The sequence below is a fragment of the Balaenoptera acutorostrata genome, chromosome 1 (assembly GCF_949987535.1).
Source record: "Balaenoptera acutorostrata chromosome 1, mBalAcu1.1, whole genome shotgun sequence".
Classification (NCBI taxonomy): domain Eukaryota; kingdom Metazoa; phylum Chordata; class Mammalia; order Artiodactyla; family Balaenopteridae; genus Balaenoptera; species Balaenoptera acutorostrata.
This window is the reverse complement of record NC_080064.1, coordinates 12,495,487-12,513,806: the sequence shown is the minus strand read 5'-3', so window position 1 is coordinate 12,513,806 and position 18,320 is coordinate 12,495,487. Positions and strand designations below refer to the sequence as shown.

Here is an 18,320-nt window from a genome sequence, read left to right as displayed (position 1 = left end):
CTGATTCCACTGGGCTATTTGCAGCCCGACACTCATCGGCGAGGAGTTGGGGGAAGGAGCCAGACCAGCTTTCCCCTTCCCTCGACCCCCACTTGGGGTCAGGCTCACCTTGGCGTCCCGACCCCAGCGGCGTCCCTCCCTGGGCCGGGCTGGCAGGAAGCTGGGCTGGGAAAGGGGGCATTTCCCTAGTGGGACCGAATACTCCCCACCCCGCAGGCCCCAGCAGCCCCCTCCCCAGATCCCGGTTTTAGAGGATGAGGGCTGCTCCGCGGACAGAGCGGCCGCTGGGGACGGGGCACGTCTAGAGTGAAGGTGCCCTACTGCCAAGGTGACCCTGCGGAAGAGGAGGGCGGCGACGTGGGGACTGCAGGCTTTCTTTCACTGGCTCCGCCCCCTGGCGCCTGGGCTGGCCGCCACGCTTTGTCTCCACTGGCCCCCCACACTTTCTAGGCTAAATATAGGCCTGGCTGCGGGCCCTGGGCCCCGCCCCCGCCCCGTGAAGAATAATTATAGCAGCCCCACCCATTGAGCACCTAGTGTGTGCCAAACACATGCTCATCCCCACAACAATCGCAAACTCAAGGTAGGTACCAAGGAGGACAGGAGGTTCAGAGAGGTCAAGCAACTGGCCCAAGGTCACCCAGCTTGGAAGTGGTATGGTTGGAATTTGAATCATTGTCTGTGACTCTAGAAGGTCCTCTGCTGGGTCACCCCAGATCAGTCCCCCACCACCAAAGGGCCGAGGCAGCTCCCCTGCTCCCTTCCTGTAGAGGGAAGGGGAACTCCTACATCTTAGAGCTTTTAGAGTTGGGGTGGACAGGAGGCCGAGGCGGTTGAAAAGATGCAGCCTTCTAGGGCTAGAGACCTGGAAGAAGGTCCAGGTCAGGTGGTGCCAGAGGGGTGTCGAGGACTTAGGAGGTTCCATCACTTTCAAAGTCCTAGCCCAGGCCAAAAGCCTCCTCCTCCAGAAAGCCCTCCAGAGCTACCAGCTCGGAGTCACAGACAGAGCCCAAAGAACCCTAGGTCCAAAACTTGTCTTTAAAAGAAGCTCAAATTCAGATGAAAGGAGGACATGCCTGGGGGTGAGGGCAGACCCTGAGGCTTGGTTGGCCAGCCCTGTGTCCTCTGGGAGTCACTCCAAACTCCTCATGCTTTGATGGTAGGACCTAGGCCCAGGGAGGGGTAGGATCTTGCCCAGCGTCACACAGCAAGTCAGTGGCAGAGATGAGGTGAAGACCCAGGACTCTAGAACTTCAGGCCAGAGCTTCTCTACCAGACCAAGCCCCCATCCCCAGGCCACCCTTCCCTGACCCACCTCCAACATTGTACCCCTCCATCTCCCCCCTGCCCCCATCCTCTTCCCAGTCTGCCTTGGATCCCAGTTCTGCAATGGCAGAAGATGCCTTATTCTGCCCTCTTGCTCCCAAGCCTGGCATGGGAAAGGAGCTAAGTAAATGTTTGTAGAATTTTTTAAAAAGCTAAGAAGCCTCAGTAAAGGGTGGAGGGTCAATTGCGGACTCTGGAGTCACACCGCCTGGCTTCAAATCTTGGCTCTGCTGCTTCTGAGCTTTGTGATCTTGAGTAAGTAACTTAACCTCTCTGTGCCTCCATTGCACCATAAAATGGTGCTTAATAGGATCTACCTGCTGTGGTTGTTCTGTAATTCACTTAAGGGGCTTGGCACATGGTGGTTGACTCTAGCCCACATATGCCATGCATTGAAAATGCCCAGAAGGGCTCATTCAGAGGCCTGTTATTTCATTTAGATTTGGATCCTGACACCCCCAGTTCACCCACACTGTCTCTGGCTCCATCAAGACCAAGACTTGGGGGAGTTCCCTGGCGGCACAGTGGTTAAGACTCTGTGCTCCCACTGCAGGGGGCCCAGGTTCAATCCCTGGTCAGGGAACTGGATCCCACATGCATGCTGCAACTAAGAGTTCTCGTGCCAAAACTAAGTAGCCCATGAGCCACAACTAAGGAGCCCTCCTACTGCAACTAAGGAAGACCTCCTGCCGCAACTAAGGAGCCTGCCTGCTGCAACTAAGACCTGGTGCAACCAAATATTAAATAAATAAATAAATAAATAAGACCAAGACTTGGGCTGGTAGGGCAGAGGAGCTGCCCTGTACCTGGGGTCTTCTTTCCAGGAAAAGGAGGTGAGGCGGATCTAGAAGGTAGGTTCCCCAGGGTCCTCTCAGAAGACCTGTCTGGGCCCTGGGGGTAGAGGTGGGGGAGAAAAGCACCTGGAAACCTTAATTTCTCAGCATAAACAAAGATCAGGTAACCCCCACCCAGGGCTGCTGTGAGCAACCAGAGAGAGATGGTGTTTTAGTATAAGCTCAATAAATGCTAAGCTCCTGTTAAAATCTCGGTGCTTGTTTTCTGAACAGGGAAAACCAAGCTTCCACCCTCTGGCTCTGCCCTCAAACAAGAGAGGGTCCTGAGGGACATGGTGACTTGAGTCTGCTAGGTTGGTGCCTGAAGCAGGAGCCTCTGGGCAGGGGAGGAGGTGTTGTTTACAGTCAGCACAGCTGGCCTGGGGCTCACCCTGGGCAGCCAGCCAGGTCAGTCCTGAGCTCTGAGGCCCTCCAGGGCCTGGACCCAGGGTCAACCTTCCATGGGAGCCTGAGGGCTGCTAGACTGGGTGGGGGCCCTCTGAAGTGCCTCCCTGAAGGGCACAAAGCGAGGCTGCTGGCCCCAGGGAGCCAGGGAGGAGAGAGCAGGACAGCAAATCTGCCCCTTCAGCCCTGCCTTCCTTCCTTCCTCCCTCCCTCCCTCCCTCCCTTCCTTCCTTCTTTCCTTCCCACACAATTCTTGATCACCTATTATGTACCAGGCACTTTTAGGGCACTGGGGACACAGTCCTGATTAGGCATGACTGCCAACCTGGAAACACATTCACTGATTCACACATCCCACTCACTGGTTCACTAAAGTCTTTCATCTCTTTGTTGATTCATTCTCTCAACAGCTTTTCAGTAAGTTCCTGCAGTATTGTGGGTAGGTAAAGCTCGGAGGGCAAACTACCCCCATTTCAACCCTGGCTCTGCCACTTACTATCTGTGTGACCTTGGGCCAGTTGCTTAACCTACCCGAGCCTCAGTTTCCACATCTGTAAAATGGGACAGCACCTCACAGGACTGTGGTGAAGAGACTGAGCTGTTCTCTTCCACCTGTGTGCCCCCAGCTCAGTGAGGGCCTCACTCACGTGTTCGACCTCCAAACACTCCCTACACACTGCCAGGCCCTAGGCTGGGTCCTTGGAGAATGTTCATTCTTCCTTCCTTCACTCATTCAACACACATGAACAGAGCACCTACAGCATAGTACAGGGTTATGATGCTATGACTACATAGTCACACTGCCTGGGATTGGGATTTGGGCTCTGCCTCTTTCTAGTTGGTGACCTTGGGCAAATCATTTCATCTCTCTGTGCCTCAGTTTCTTTACCTGTAAAATGGCAACAAAAATTATACCCACCTCATGGGTCTAGTGTGAGAGGAACTGAGGTGGCATGTGGTGCATATAAAAATATCAGTAGCTATTTTTCTAGATGAGAGGGATGCTGGTTAGAATGAAAGTCTGGCTTCTGAAAACTTGACCCCACCGGGTGGCTGGCCCCATGGCGCCGGCCCCTCGGCGCGCAGCTTCCCGCCCTCCCCACCCAGACCAGGAGGTAGTGCCTCCATTCTGATGATAGGGCGACACCTTCTGGCGCAAAGCTAGACCTGCAGCCCCACACTTTTCCTTGTGGGTCTAACTCCCTTTGCAGCGACGTCTTTGGGCTCTTCTAGTCCAGTGATTCTCAGCAGGGGGAGGAAAGAGGAGGGGTTATATGTGGTCCAGACTATTCTCTCACCACCTCCCTAATCCTGACTATCACCCCCCTTTGCCTGGATTAAGGTGCAGCCTCCTCAGCTTCCTCCCCTGCTTTCCTATCCCAGCGCAAGAGCTAAGGAATTTTTTTAAAGGTAGGTCATGTTCCTGTCTGCTCACAATTTCCAATGATCCTCATCTTAGAATAAACTAAAAAGACCTCGGGAATTCCTGGTAGTCCAGTGGTTAGGACTCCGTGCCCTCACTGCCGGGGGCCCCGGTTCAGTCCCTGATCGGGGAACTAAGATCCCACAAGCCAAGCCAAGCCATGCAGCACTGCCCAAAAAACAACAAACAAACAAACAAAAAACAAAGACCTCATCGTGGCCTGCAAGGCCTCACATGATATGGTCCCTGTCACTTCTCCAGCCTCTCTGTTTCGAGTGTGTACATGCATTGTCTCCCCCAGCTGGAGGATAAGCTCCTTCATGGCAGGGCCTCGTCTGTCTATCACTGCTCCATCCCAGGGTTGAGCCCAGAGATTAGCACACAGTGGGTGCCCAACAAATACTTGGTGAATGAATGAATACTCCAGCCAGACTGAATAACTTTGGTCCTTCTCCTTGGAACACTCCCCATCCCGGCCCCCTTGCCTTTGTATGACTCACCCACTGGTCAGATTTTAGTTTAGATGCCACTTCCTGCAGGAAGCCCTCCTTGATCTCCTCTCCCTAATGGGCTGGGCATCCTCCTCCAGCCCCAACATCATTCTCTGTGCCCTTACTGTTGCACTTACCAGAAGCTATTGCAATAGTCACCTTCTTCTTGCCTCCCCCACCAGGCTGTGAGCTCGTTGAGGACAGGGTCTGCTCTCTCTAGATCCCCTCTGTTTAGAAGAGACCCTGCCAGGACGAGAGGCCATCTGCTCTACGGTTAAGAGCAAGAACTTGAGCACCAGGCTGGCTTGGGTTCTAATCCCAACTGTACCAGTCTATGGGACCTTGAGTGCATTCCTCAACCTCTCTGTGCCTCGATTCTCTAATCTGTGAAATGGGTACACAACAGTGCTTCCCGGTACTGACACTTGGAGGATGTCACTTCCCTGGCACAGACCAAATGGTCAGTACATGTTAGCCACTAGTGTTTGTAAGAACCTAGTAAAACAGTCATTGAATAAATGAACATTCAGCAATTTTAATCCAAGAGCCTTGAGACACTCTTCCTCAGATGAATCTCACACAGCTCTGTGCATCTCTTAGACCTACACCTCCCCTCATAGCAACCCCCACTTCCTGCTGAGGACAGGACTGCCCTGCGGGGTAGGGACAAAGCCCCCAACCCCCTTTTCTGTATCCCTAGAGGCCAGTATAAGCCTGGTATGCAGCTCAATAAATAATATCTCTCATTTTCATTCATTCAAACATGATACTCCATTCCCTTTCTGAGCACTTCTGCCCCCTCTTGAGAAGCCAGTTCCCCTTACTTCCCATCCCACCTGGGCCTTTGATTCTCCCATCCTGAGTCCTGTGCCCTCCGGGTGATCCCTAGTGACCTACACACTTGCACGTGAGCTGACAGCAGGCAATGTGCTACCCCTGCCCATTGTGCTGGGAGGTTCTGACTCCTGCTCTGGGATGAGATGCCAACCAGGTGACCCTAGGGAGGATGGTTTGCAGTGCTGGCTCCTTCTCATCTTTTAGATCATACTTTGTTACCCACTCAGAGAGGTCTTTCCCAATCACTGTATCAGAAAAGCTCTTTGCCCCATCATTTTCCATCCCAGCACCCTGTTTCAGTTTCTACACAGCACTCATTACACTGTTCAAAATCATCTTTATTAGGTTGTTTAACCTTTCTTCCCCACCCCCAAGAGTACAAGCTCCAAGAATGCTGTAGTATCTTCTTTAGCACTTTGCAGGGCCTGGCATGTGGGAGATGCTCCTTCAGAATTTGCTGTGTTAGTGAATTAGTCTCTTTCTATGTGGCGTTGCCTTATCCTGCTTCCGCTGAAAGGTGAACAAAGATGGAGAGGATGGAGAAGTAGGATACTCGTGGCTGTTTCAGATGTCCTTTAGGGATCTAATGCTCCTTCCTTGGCTCAGGCACAAAAGACTTCTACTTGGCTGGGGAAGAGGGAGTGAACCCTGGGAACTGCATCCGCTGAACTCTGGAGCTTGGGTTGCCAGCCCTTTCCTCCCTTGGCCAGGCTCTTCCAGTTAATCAGCCTGCCCACAGACACAGGATGAGAGGGCTTTGAGCGAGACTATGACCGTTCCCCAAGCTGAAGACCTCGAGGACACAGTCTTCACAGGGCCTCCCTTGGCTTCAGGAGCACCCTGGAGGCAGAGTGGGCTGGCTGGGGAGGAAGCTGGGGCCGTAGTCTCTCTGCAGGGTGGCAGGGGGCCCCTGGTCTGGGCAAGGCCTCCCCCACCTAGGGGAGCCTCCTGAGTTACATGGCGGGGCCGGTTTTCCCCACATAACAAGATGTAAGTCTTCATTGGAGGGATGACAGGTCCTAGGTTGGGACTAGGGACGCGGGGTGGCCCTGGGAGTGCTGCCAGGGAGATCTGTTTCCCATGAGTACAGTCGATAACAAAAGTTAGGTGAGCTTTGGGGATGGCCTTCCGATGGCGGGCCGGCTTTCCACCTAGAAGGAAGGAAAAGACCAAAGATTTGTGTTAGCATTGAAAGGGATATGGTTCCATTAATTCATGTGTTCATTCACTTGTTCATTCATTCAACAGGGATTTTTTTTAATTTAATTTTTATTTTATATTGGAGTGTAGTTGATTTAGCATGTTGTGTTAGTTTCAGGCGTACAGCACAGTGATTCAGTTATACATATACATCCATCCATTCTTTTTCGGATTCTTTTCCCATATAGGTTATTACAGAATACTGAGTAGAGTTCCCTTAACAGGGATTTAACTGCGCGTTAGTTGACGCACAAAGATGGGAAGATAGTGGGGCCTGAGAGCGTGGATTTCAGCACTGGGGAGACCTGAGTTTAAACCTGGCTTCCCCCCATATCAGCTCTCTGCCTTCCAGGAACATGGAGGCCACTGCCTCAGAGCCTCTCAACCCCACTGTGCCCACGAGCTGCCTGAGCATCTTGTTGACATGCAGATTCTGGTACAGCGAGTGGGTCTGGGGTGGAGCCTGAGGGTCTGCATTTCTAACAAGCTCCCAGGGAATGCCGGCGCAGCTGGTTCACGGGCCACACCGTAGTGAGTAGTAAGGGGAAAGCCCCGGCCACCTCCTACAGGTGAGGAAACTGAGGCTCAGCTTGTACAGGTGTTGGTGGTCCTCAGGGAACATCATGCTGCTCTTTTTCCTTCCCCACCCATAATCTTGTCTATCGGTCCCCTCTGCCCTGAGGATCCCTGCTCTGTCCACCCCACCAAACGGGGAGAAGCCAAGAACCAATCAATCAATTTATCAATGAAGCAAGTGCCAGAGCACGTCTCTCTGAATCCAAAGCCTGTGCTCTTAGAAAAGTAACGTTTCAAGTTACCCAAATAATAAACAAATCCATCCTCTTAACTACGTGCTCTTCACTACGACACAGGCTTCAGAAGGAAACTTCTGTGCTGGTAGGTTAGTAAACACAGGAAATACAGTCGATCCTTGAACAACATGGGTTTGAACTGCGGGTCCACTTATATGCGGATTTTTTTCAATAAATACCAATTACTACACAATCCGTAGTAGGTTGGATCTGTGGATGTGGATACGAAGGGCTGATTATAGTTATAGGCGGATTTTCTACTGCGTGGAGGGTCAGCGCCCTTAACCCCCAAGTTGTTCAAGAGTCAACTGTAAATGAAGCCCACCCATGGCTTGAGAATCCTGGCGGCCCCGGAGGGGAGGGTGTCTGCCCTCTGCTGCCAGCACCCCCCCCCAAGCCTGCCCAGCCTCCCTCAGCTGCAGGGCTGAGGCACCCTCTGCCACCCCTTACCTGAGCTAGTCTCCAGGTCCGTCTCCAGGCCCCTGACTTGGGGGCAGGCTCTCAGGTCTCTGGGGTCTTCTGTTGGGACTGCTACTGATTCCATAGCGCCTGGCTCAGCACTGGCAGAGGCAGCAGTTGTCAGCAGCCTTTTCCAGGATGCAGCTCCCACCCGAGGACCAGACGTTTTATATTTACCAGCTCCGGATCCGCTGAGTGAATTCCACCACGAGCCACAGGAACTGGCTTGGAGCAGTTGGGGGACTGCTTTGATCAACGGGGTTATGTCAACAGGATTGCTGTCGGGTCACTGGGAGGTAGGCCTTCTACCAAACAGATACTGTTTCCTCCAATTCCAGCTGCTTCCTCACTTGAGACAAGCCTTGGAACCTTCTCATCCAGGCCTCAGTTTCCCAAACCTCAGTCATTCTCTGGCTGCATTCCCAGTTTTTAGTTGTTTTTAATTTTGTTTCTTTCCTACCTAAGAACTATATGGAATACTACTGACAATACGTCCATGTCTTAGTCGGTTCGAGCAGCAATTGACTAGGGGAGTTAAACCACAAACGTTTGTTTCTCACGGTTCTCAATGCTGGGAAGTCTGAGATCAAGGCACCTATAGATTTTAGTGTTTGGTAAGAACCTGCCTACTGGTCATAGATGGCTGTCTTTCCACTGTGTCTTCACCTCACAGAAAGTGCAAGAAAGCTCTCTGGGGTCTCTTTTACAAGGGCACTAACCCCATCATGAGGGCTCCACCTTACCTAGGGCCAGTATCCTGTTTTTCTCCATCCTGAATCCCTTCAGGTTGCACTGTTGGGGTGGCTGCATTGGCTGGTGGCTTGATGGCTGCAACATCCTTTGTTTACTGTTATGGCAGGTGACATTCTTTGTCCACAAGAGGAAATTTGGTATGGCTTCATTAAACAGAAACAGTAGTACTACTATAAATAGTAACTATGTATGGTAGAAGATGGTACCCCAAAGATGTCCATGCCTTAATCCCCAGAACCTGTGAAAAATGTTACCTTACACAGCAAAAGCGTCTTTGCAGGTGTGATTAAGGGTATTCCAATTCTGACACCAGTTCTGACGTGTTTTGTTTTCTTTTGTTCCACATTACCAATCAATTAATTCATTTCTGACATTACCTACCTGGAGATAGCTTCATATTTCACAGGCTAAGAGTTCAGTCCTACAAGACTGCCCCTGCCACAGACATCAATCACAAGTCCTGGTTGTCACCTGTGCTTCTGACCTACAGATGGGAAGGTCCCACAACGCACTCCTTGGATTTGATTAGTTTGCTAAAGCAGATCACAGAACTCAGAGAAACATTTTACTTACTAGATTACTAGTTTGTTATAAAAGAATATAACTCAGGAACAGCCAGATGGAAGAGATGCACAGGCGAGGTATGCGTGGAGGGCTAGGAGCTTCCACACTGTCTGAGAGCGCCATTTTTCCCCAATCTCCACGTGTTCACCAACCCAGAAGCTCTCCAAACCCTGTTCTTTTGGGTTTTAATGGAGGTTCGTTACATAGGCACGACTGATTAAATCACTGGCCTTTGGTGGCCATCAATCTCCAGCCCCGCTCACATCCCGGAGGTCAGTGGGTCGGTGGGACTGACAGTTCCAACCCTGTAATCACGTGGTTGGTTCTCCTGCCCCCATTCTTAGGTGACACAGGGGCTTTCCAAAAGTCACCTCATTTACATAACAAAAGACACGCTTTTCACTCTTCTGATTTGGGAAATTTCAAGGCTGTTAGGAGCTCTGTGCCAGGAGCCAGAAGACCAAATATATATTTGGTCAGAGGTGTGGACTTTGAGATAGGGATATTGTCCTGGATTATCTGAGTGAGTTCAATCTGATCACACTAGTCCTTATAATTGGAGACCTTCTCCTGGCTGGGTTAGAAAGAGATGTGACAGGGACTTCCCTGGTGGCGCAGTGGTTAAGAATCCGCCTGCCAATGCAGGGGACACGGGTTCGAGCCCTGGTCTGGGAAGATCCCATATGCCGCAGAGCAACTAAGTCCGTACACCACAACAACTGAGCCTGCCTGCTAGAGCCCACGAGCCACAACTACTGAGTCCGCACACCACAACTGCTGAAGCCTGTGCGCCTAGAACCCATGCTCCGCAACAAGAGAAGCCACCGCAATGAGAAGCCCGTGCACCACAACGAAGAGTAGCCCCTGCTCGCCGCAACTAGAGAAAGCCCACGCATAGCAATGAAGACCCAACACAGCCAAAATTAATTAATTAATTAATTTTAAAAAAGAAAAAGATGTGACAATGGAACGAGGCCAGAGACCTATGAAGTGAGGGAGACTCAATCTGCCATTGCTGGTGTTAAAAGACAAACTGGTGGTCCAGTGGTTAAAAATCTGCCCAATGCAGGGGACGTGGGTTCAATCCCTGGTCCGGGAACTAAGATTCCCCATGCCGTGGGGCAACTAAGCCCATGAGCCACAACTACTGAGCCTGCACTCTCTGGAGCCCACGCACCACAGCTAGAGAGAGGCCAATGCAGCCAAATAAATAATTTAATTAATTTAAAAAAAAAAGACAAACTGGGACATAGTAAGCATTTTAAGAGTTTATTTGAATAAAAATGGACTTGAATCAGGTAGCATCCAATCTAGAAGATAGAAAGGAACTCTGAGGAGCTGTACAAAATGAGAGACTTATAGGCAGAAAGGAGCAGGAATAGGAAGTTATACTAGGCAAAAAAGCGGGTTGGTCATCACAAGGTTACTTTCCTTTTTGGGAGGGCAGGGGTCTATCAGGCACCTAGCTAGTGCCAATCAGGTGTTTCCTGATTGAATGGTTTAAGATTCCATTTCTGGGAGAGCCAAAACTGTAATTAAGTTAAATCTTCGTTTGGTGATGTGAGGCTTAGCATAAGCAACTCCATTTCAGGCTTGTTGTCTTGCTTTGTTTTGTTTTTGTTTGTTTTTATTGAAATATAGTTGATTTACAATGTTGTGTTAGTTTCAGGTGTACAGCAAAGTGATTCAGTTATACACACATAATATATATATTTCCTGATTCTTTTCCATTATAGGTTATTATAAGATATTGAGTATAGTTCCCTGTGCTATACAGTAAATCCTTGATATTTATATATATATGTATATATATATAGTTTATATATAGTGGTGTGTCTCTGTTAATCCCATACTCCTAATTTATCCCTTCCTCTCTCTCTTTCCCCTTTGGTAACCATAAGTTTGTTTTCTATGTCTGTGAGTCTGTTTCTGTTTTTTAAATAAGTTCATTTGTATTATTTTATTTTATTTTGTATTATTATTTATAAACCAATTTTTTACTGAAGTATAGTTAATTTACAATGTTGTTGCTTTATGGCCATTGTTGTCTTGTTTTTAACACTGGCTTCGAAGAGGTGGAGGGAGGCCATGAGCCAAGGAATGTAAGCAGCTTCTATAACCTGGCAAAGGCAAGGAAAGGGATTTTCCCCTAAAACCTCTGTAAAGGAACCATCCTGCCAACATCTTGATTTTAGCTCACGTTGGACTTCTGATCAACTGATGATAAATTTGTGTTGCTTTAAGCCACAAGACTGGTAATTTGTTACAGCGGCAGTAGAAAACCAATATGCTATATAAATATCAAAGAAAATTTAAAATTACATGCACCCCAATGTTCATAGCAGCATTATTTACAGTAGCCAAGACATTGAAGCAACTTAAATGTCCATCAAGAGATTAATGGATAAAGAAGATGTAGTGTATATATATATATATATATATATATATATATATATACACAATGGAATACTACTCAGCCATAAAAAAAGAATGAAATAATGCCATTTGCAGCAACATCGATGGACCTAGAGATTATCATACTAGGTGAAGTAAGTCAGAAAGAGAAAAAAAAAAGAAATAAAGAGATATGATATCACTTATATGTGGAATCTAAAATATGATACAAATGAACTTATTTACAAAACAGAAACAGACTCACAGACAGAAAACAAACTTATGGTTATCAAAGGGGAAAAGAAGTGGGGGAGGGATATATTAGGTGTTTGGGATTAGCAGATACAAACTACTATATATAAAATAGATAAATGACAAGGTCCTACTGGTTAGCACAGTGAACTATATTCAATACCCTGTAATAAACCATAATGGAAAAGCATATGAATGTATCTATATCTATATAACTGAATCACTTTGCTGGACACCAGAAACTAACACAACATTGTAAATCAACTATACCTCAATAAAAAAATTAAAAAAACAAAGAAAATCAAACAAAATTAAATTCTAGCTAGATATTGTTGCCTGTGTTGGATGATTTAAAAAGTGACTGGGCAGTGTATATTTTACCACAATTTAAACCAAAGTGACTAGGTACGTGTGAAGAGTATGCACTCCTGATATCGTGTGATGAGAAGGGCACTTCTCATCTGTGTTCTCCTTCCTCAAAACCCATAACCCTGGTCTAATCATGAGAAAAACACTGGAAATATCCAAACTGAAGGGCATTCTGAAAAATACCCACCCAGTACTCTTCACAGTGTCAAGATCATGAAAAACAAGGAAAGACTGAGAAACCGTCACAGACCAGAGGAGGCTAAGGAGACCTGATGACTACATGCCATGTGGGATCCTGGACTGGATCCTGGAACAGAAAAAGAACGTTAATGGACAAACTGGTGAAATCCAAATAAAGTCTGGAATTTAGTTAATAGTCATGTACCAATGTTGTTTCCTCACTTTTTTTTTTTTGTTTGTTTCCTCACTTTTGACAAATGTTTCACGGTCAAGTAAGATGTTAACAATGGGAAAACCGGGTGTGGAGTGCACAGGAACTCTCTGTACTATCTTTGTGACTTTTAAATAAATCTAAAATTATTTTAAAATTTAAAAAGTATTTTTAAAAAGTGAGTGGGTCAATGTTCATTGCAGCTCTATTTACAATAGCCAGGACATGGAAGCAACCTAAGTGTCCATCGACAGATGAATGGATAAAGAAGATGTGGCACATGTATACAATGAAATATTACTCAGCCATAAAGAGAAATGAAATTGAGTTATTTGTAGTGAGGTGGATGGACCTAGAGTCTGTCATACAGAGTGAAGTAAGTCAGAAAGAGAAAAACAAATACCATAGGCTAACATATATATGTGGAATCTAAAAAAAAAAAAAAAGGTTCTGAAGAACCTAGGGGCAGGACAGGAATAAAGACACAGACGTAGGGCTTCCCTGGTGGCGCAGTGGTTGAGAATCTGCCTGCCAATGCGGCGGACACGGGTTCGAGCCCTGGTCTGGGAAGATCCCACATGCCGCGGAGCAACTAGGCCCGTGAGCCACAACTGCTGAGCCTGCGCGTCTGGAGCCTGTGCTCCGCAACAAGAGAGGCCGCGACAGTGAGAGGCCCGCGCATCGCGATGAAGAGTGGTCCCCACTTGCCACAACTAGAGAAAGCCCCCACATAGAAACGAAGATCCAACACAGTCAAAAAAAAAAAATAAATAGATAAATAAGTCAGGAGCTCTTTAAAAAAAAAAAAAAAAAAAAGACACAGACGTAGAGAATGGACTTGAGGACATGGGGAGGGGGAAGGGTAAGCTGGGACGAAGTGAGAGAGTGGCATGGACATATATACACTACCAAATGTAAAATAGATAGCTAGTGGGAAGCAGCCACATAGCACAGGGAGATCAGCTCGGTGCTCTGTGACCACCTAGAGGGGTGGGATAGGGAGGGTGGGAGGCAGATGCAAGAGGGAGGAGATATGGGGATATACGTATATGTATAGCTGATTCACTTTCTTATAAAGCAGAAACTAATACACAATTGTAAAGCAATTATACTACAATAAAGGTGTTAAAAAAAAAAGTGAGTGGGTACACACTGCTATATTCAAAATGGATAGCCAACAATGACCTACTATATAGCACAGGGAACCCTGCTCAATATGATGTAACAACCTAAATGGGAAAAGAATTTGAAAAAGAAGAGATACATGTATATGTATAACTGAATCACTTTGCTGTACACCTGAAACTAACACAACATTGTTAATCAACTCTACTCCAATATAAAATAAAAAGTTTAAAAAAAAAGTGAGTGGGGAGGACTCTCATTTGATGTTAGTGGACACCTTCTCTTTTCTCTGAAAATTGAAAATTCAAAGGAAATGAACATCAGGAAGACAGACAATCACAAGTGTTAGTGAGGATCTGGAGAAACTGGAACCCTCTTAGATTACTAGTGGGATTGTTAAATGTTGCAGTCACTTTGAATGGGGGGGATAAATTAGGAATTTGGGATTAACAGATACACACTACTATATGTAGAATATATAAACAAGGACCTACTATACAGCACAGAGAACTATATTCAGTATCTTATAACAACCTATAATGGAAAAGAATCTGAAAAATAATATATATATATGTATAACTGAATCAGTTTGCTGTACACTTGAAACACTGTAAATAGACTATACTTCAATTTAAAAAAATGGTGCAGTCACCTTGGAAAACAATTTGGCAAAATGTTAAAGATAGAGTTATCCTAAGACCCAGCAATTTCACTCTTATGTATACACCCAAGAGTGAAAACATATGTCCACCCAAAACTTGTACACAAATGTTCATAGCATCGTCATTCACAATAGCAAAAGTGAAAATGATGTAAATGTCCATCAACTGATGAATGGACAAACCAAATGTGGTATATTTATACAGTGGAGTATTATTTGACCATAAAAAAAGAGTGAAGTACTGATACATGTTACAATGTGGATGAAGCTTAAAATCTAAGTGAAAGAAGCCAGTCGTTAAAGACCACATGTTGTATGATTCCATTTTATAAAATGTCCAGAATAGGCAAAGCTGTAAAAACCAAAAGTAGATTAGTGGTTGTCAGGCGTTGGGGGAAGGGAGGAATGCGGAGTGACTGCAAGTAAGTATGGGGTTTCTTTGGGGAGTGATGAAAATATTCTGAAATTAGATAGCAGTGTTGGTTGCACAACTGTGAATATACTAATAACCACTGAGTTGTATACTTTAAAAGGGGGAATTGTATGGTATGTGAATTATATCTCAAGAAAGCTATTATTTTTAGAAAATGAGCTCTATCCAGTCTTCCCTGAATGAACTATTTTTTTCTAGGTAACCATATGGCCCTAGTTGATGAGGGAAAGTTCTTGTTTATAGAAGAATTCCAGCTAATAAATGCGGAAAGAATGATAGGATCAGAAATGCATCATTTTACAACCTCTAATGAAATTATTGACTCAGACAAGCATCTTCAAAGGAAGAAACTATTACATGGAAGGTTGACGAGGAACTTTCCGAAGAGGGAATCAGGCTGCTGCCACCCAAACCCACCAGCCATCTTAGCAATTTTTTCAAAAAGAAAGGAAGGATAGGGACTTCCTTGGCGGTCCAGTCGTTAAGACTCCGCACTTCCATTGCAGGGTGCACGGGTTCCATCCCTGGTCAGTGGGGAGAACCAAGATCCGCATGCCTCACAGTGCAGCCAAAAAAAAAAAAAGAAAGAAAGAAAGAAAGAAAGAAAGAAAGAAAGGATATCCTAAGTACATTTAGCAAAAGTTAACTCTTGAATCTGGGTAATAGGGGTATAGAAAATATTTCGTTATTTTCACTACTCTTGTGTACTTTACAAAGTTTTCAAAATGAATTTAAAAGTGTCAAGGATGTGTGCCGAGGATGTCTGTGAAGAGTAAAGGAAACCATTACATGAAAAGTGAGCAGAGAAAAAAAAAGTAGCATTTATAAATAAATACACTGTTACATAATTCATGATTTTTAAGATGTTTATAATCAAATTGATAAACTAAATTGTATAAATAGACATTTGTCAGTTTATCTACAGCGCTTCAAGTTTATATCCACAAGTTGGCCAACCAGTTAAAAAAATCTCCTTATTGGGAAAATGCAAGGTAGCCCATGTGTAAATAGTGACTGAGCTTTGGGAAGACTTTAGGGTAGGGGGTGGATGAGGTTTAGGCCGGAGACTTCGGAGATGGTGATGGGCCCTGTGTGTCACTCTGAGGGCTAAGGGGAAGAGGGGGTTAGAGGGGGAGGAGCTCGGGGTGAGGGAGCCAGTTAGTAATACACTGGAGGAATGGCCCCTAGTGAGAAACCAGGCAAGTCAGTCCTTCACTCATTCAGTCAACACATGTATACTTACTCCTGCCCTGTCCCAACCATCCTGCCCAAATTTTTGCATTTCTTCCTCTCTATTACTCTAAAGAGTTTCCGTTGTCTCACCGTCATTTAATGAAGACCATTATGGGGTCCAGATTTTATTCAACCAACTGTGCTGATAGAACCGTTCTCAGCTGGAACATTAAAACACCCAAATCTCTGTAATGTGCATTTGTATTGAGACATTCTGCCAAGTCGAATGTAATCTCCCTTCCTCCTGGACCTAGCACCTTTAGAATCCAGTTACACCTATATTCCCCAGGTTTCAGCTCATTTATTAGTAAAGGTGCTCTCTCTCTCTCTCTTTCTCTTCCTCCTTCCCTCCCTCCTTCCTTCCTTTCCTTTCTTCCTTCCTTTCCTTCCATCCCCCTTCCCTTCCCTTCCTTTCCTTCTTTCTTTCTTGTGTGTAAGCCATCTCCATAGTCAGACTCTGTGCTTGTTCCCTGGGGCATTTTGGAATTAGACTCTCTTTATAGATCTGGAGACAAATGAAGGATGGTGGAGTGGCCTCTGAAAGGAACCAGCATCTCCTTGCAAAATAACTTCCTACTGTGAGGTTATTATATGCTCTCCAGGGAAAGCAGGATCAGCCCATTTGATGGGAGGAGGGGCTGCTTCTGTGGCACGGGAGTTTCATTGAATTCTGGATTTGGGGAGTCAGGGAACTCAGTCATCTGCATCCACCCAAACATCCCCATTTCCATTCCTAAGTGTCTCTTGTTCCCAGTCAATGCATCTGGCCCGTTGCAGTTATATGCAATTATATTACAACTTACATTGCAATTATATTGCAGTTTAGCAACTCGCAGGATCAGCTCCGTCCAATTTTTGACTGCATAAGCCCTGTGGCTACAAGAGATGAGAAAACATATTTAGAGTAGTCAGGAGTGGGCCCTGGTTCTCTGGCTCTGTCTTGAGCTGAGAATTTAAACCCTAAATATTTCTTTTTTGAAACTCTTCAGTGTAATTATAAACAGCCAGTTCACCCCACAGCCCTTAGCCCTCACTCTCACCATAATGGTCAGTTGCAGCAACTGCTCCATCTACAGCCTTACCTTCATTAGGCACTTTCCTCTAGGCAACAATACTTATTGTGATGAATGATAACTTATGTAACTATTTTTTGCCTGCATGAAATAGACTAGATCTGCATCACCTTCAAACTTAATGCCCTGATTTCCATCTTTGAGGGTCAGTTTCCTGCAGAAATAGAAACCTCGTTGGACTTTCTCTTTAATTAAACTTTTTATTTTGATATAATTGTAGGTTCACCTGCAATTGTAAGAAACAATACAGAGCAATTCCATCCCCCTCCCCATCCTTTACCCAGTTTCCCCCAATGGTAACATCTTGCAAAACTGTAGTACAATATCACAACCAGGATATTTATATTGACATAGTCAAGGTACAGAACATTTCCATCACTGCAAAGATCCCTCATGTTGTTTCTAAGCTTATTTTAACTAGAAATGGATTTAATATAGAGAATTAAATGTTTATAAACTTATTGGAGGGGCTGAAAGAATGGTCTCTAGACTGGGCTTTTATTAATGGCTCCCAGAATACCATAGAACTCACCAATTAGGAGCTATTACTTTTGCCACAATCAGGAAGATGGGGAATTGAGAGGCCACCACTGAGATTATTGCACTCAAGAACATATCACCACAGCAAGGGTCCATGGATCTAAATTTGGGACTAGAAGCTGGTTCCCAGGCACTAGAATGCTGAGTTCGGCTGGCAACATCTCACAGATGCTTCTGAACACTCATGAAGCTGGAGACTGGCCACAATGCACTGCCGCAACCCCCCACATTTGCATGACCTTTCTTGTCAGCAAAAATCAGCTAACATCAGCAGGCCAATGGCTACTCCCTCTCTTCCACCCTCCAAATCTTACCTACTGGCAGAACCATCTGCATCTGGGATTCTAACTGCTACTGAGTCTGGGAAATAAAATTTTAACTTTTTTAATTCTGGAAGGAATGGATGCCGAGTCTCAATTGACTACATCCGACACAGATGACTCAGAAGTAGATTTGCATGCTTAGTATTGGGAAGACAGGAGAGTTCCTATCAGATTTGCTATCATTTTCCTGTAAATGAAAGGGTGAAGTCAACTGCTGCTGAGTTTTTTAGTTTCTCTAGTTATTGTGAAGAGAGGAGCAGTCAATTGGCCAGACTGACATTTGTTGAAGTCCCTCTTAAGGCTGGCAGTCATGGATTTGTAGGGAACAGTCTGTCCCACTGGGTACTTTCTCCAATTGTGTTTGGCTGTTTAGGTGTCGGCAAAGGGAAAAGGAGCAGTTGGATTCACCCAGGGCTGAAATTT

The 18,320-nt window shown here is 45.9% G+C and overlaps 1 protein-coding gene across 1 annotated transcript; it reads right to left on the bottom strand.

Moving 5' to 3' along the window:
* Nucleotides 1–4,685: 4,685 nt before the first annotated feature.
* SRARP (steroid receptor associated and regulated protein) lies at nucleotides 4,686–8,284 on the bottom strand. The gene is made up of 3 exons (XM_057530798.1): nucleotides 8,274–8,284; nucleotides 7,778–8,064; nucleotides 4,686–6,466 (listed from the first exon to the last, which is right to left on the bottom strand). The coding sequence occupies exons 1-3, from the start codon at nucleotides 8,282–8,284 to the stop codon at nucleotides 6,036–6,038; spliced, it is 729 nt and encodes a 242-aa protein (XP_057386781.1). The 3' UTR covers nucleotides 4,686–6,035.
* Nucleotides 8,285–18,320: the final 10,036 nt, after the last annotated feature.

Excerpts from the sequence above, each read along its gene's own strand:
- SRARP (XM_057530798.1), bottom strand. Across the intron at positions 6,467-7,777 it reads GGACCTGGAGACTAGCTCAG|GTGGAAAGCCGGCCCGCCAT; the intron begins GTAAGGGGTGGC and ends CCTTCCTTCTAG.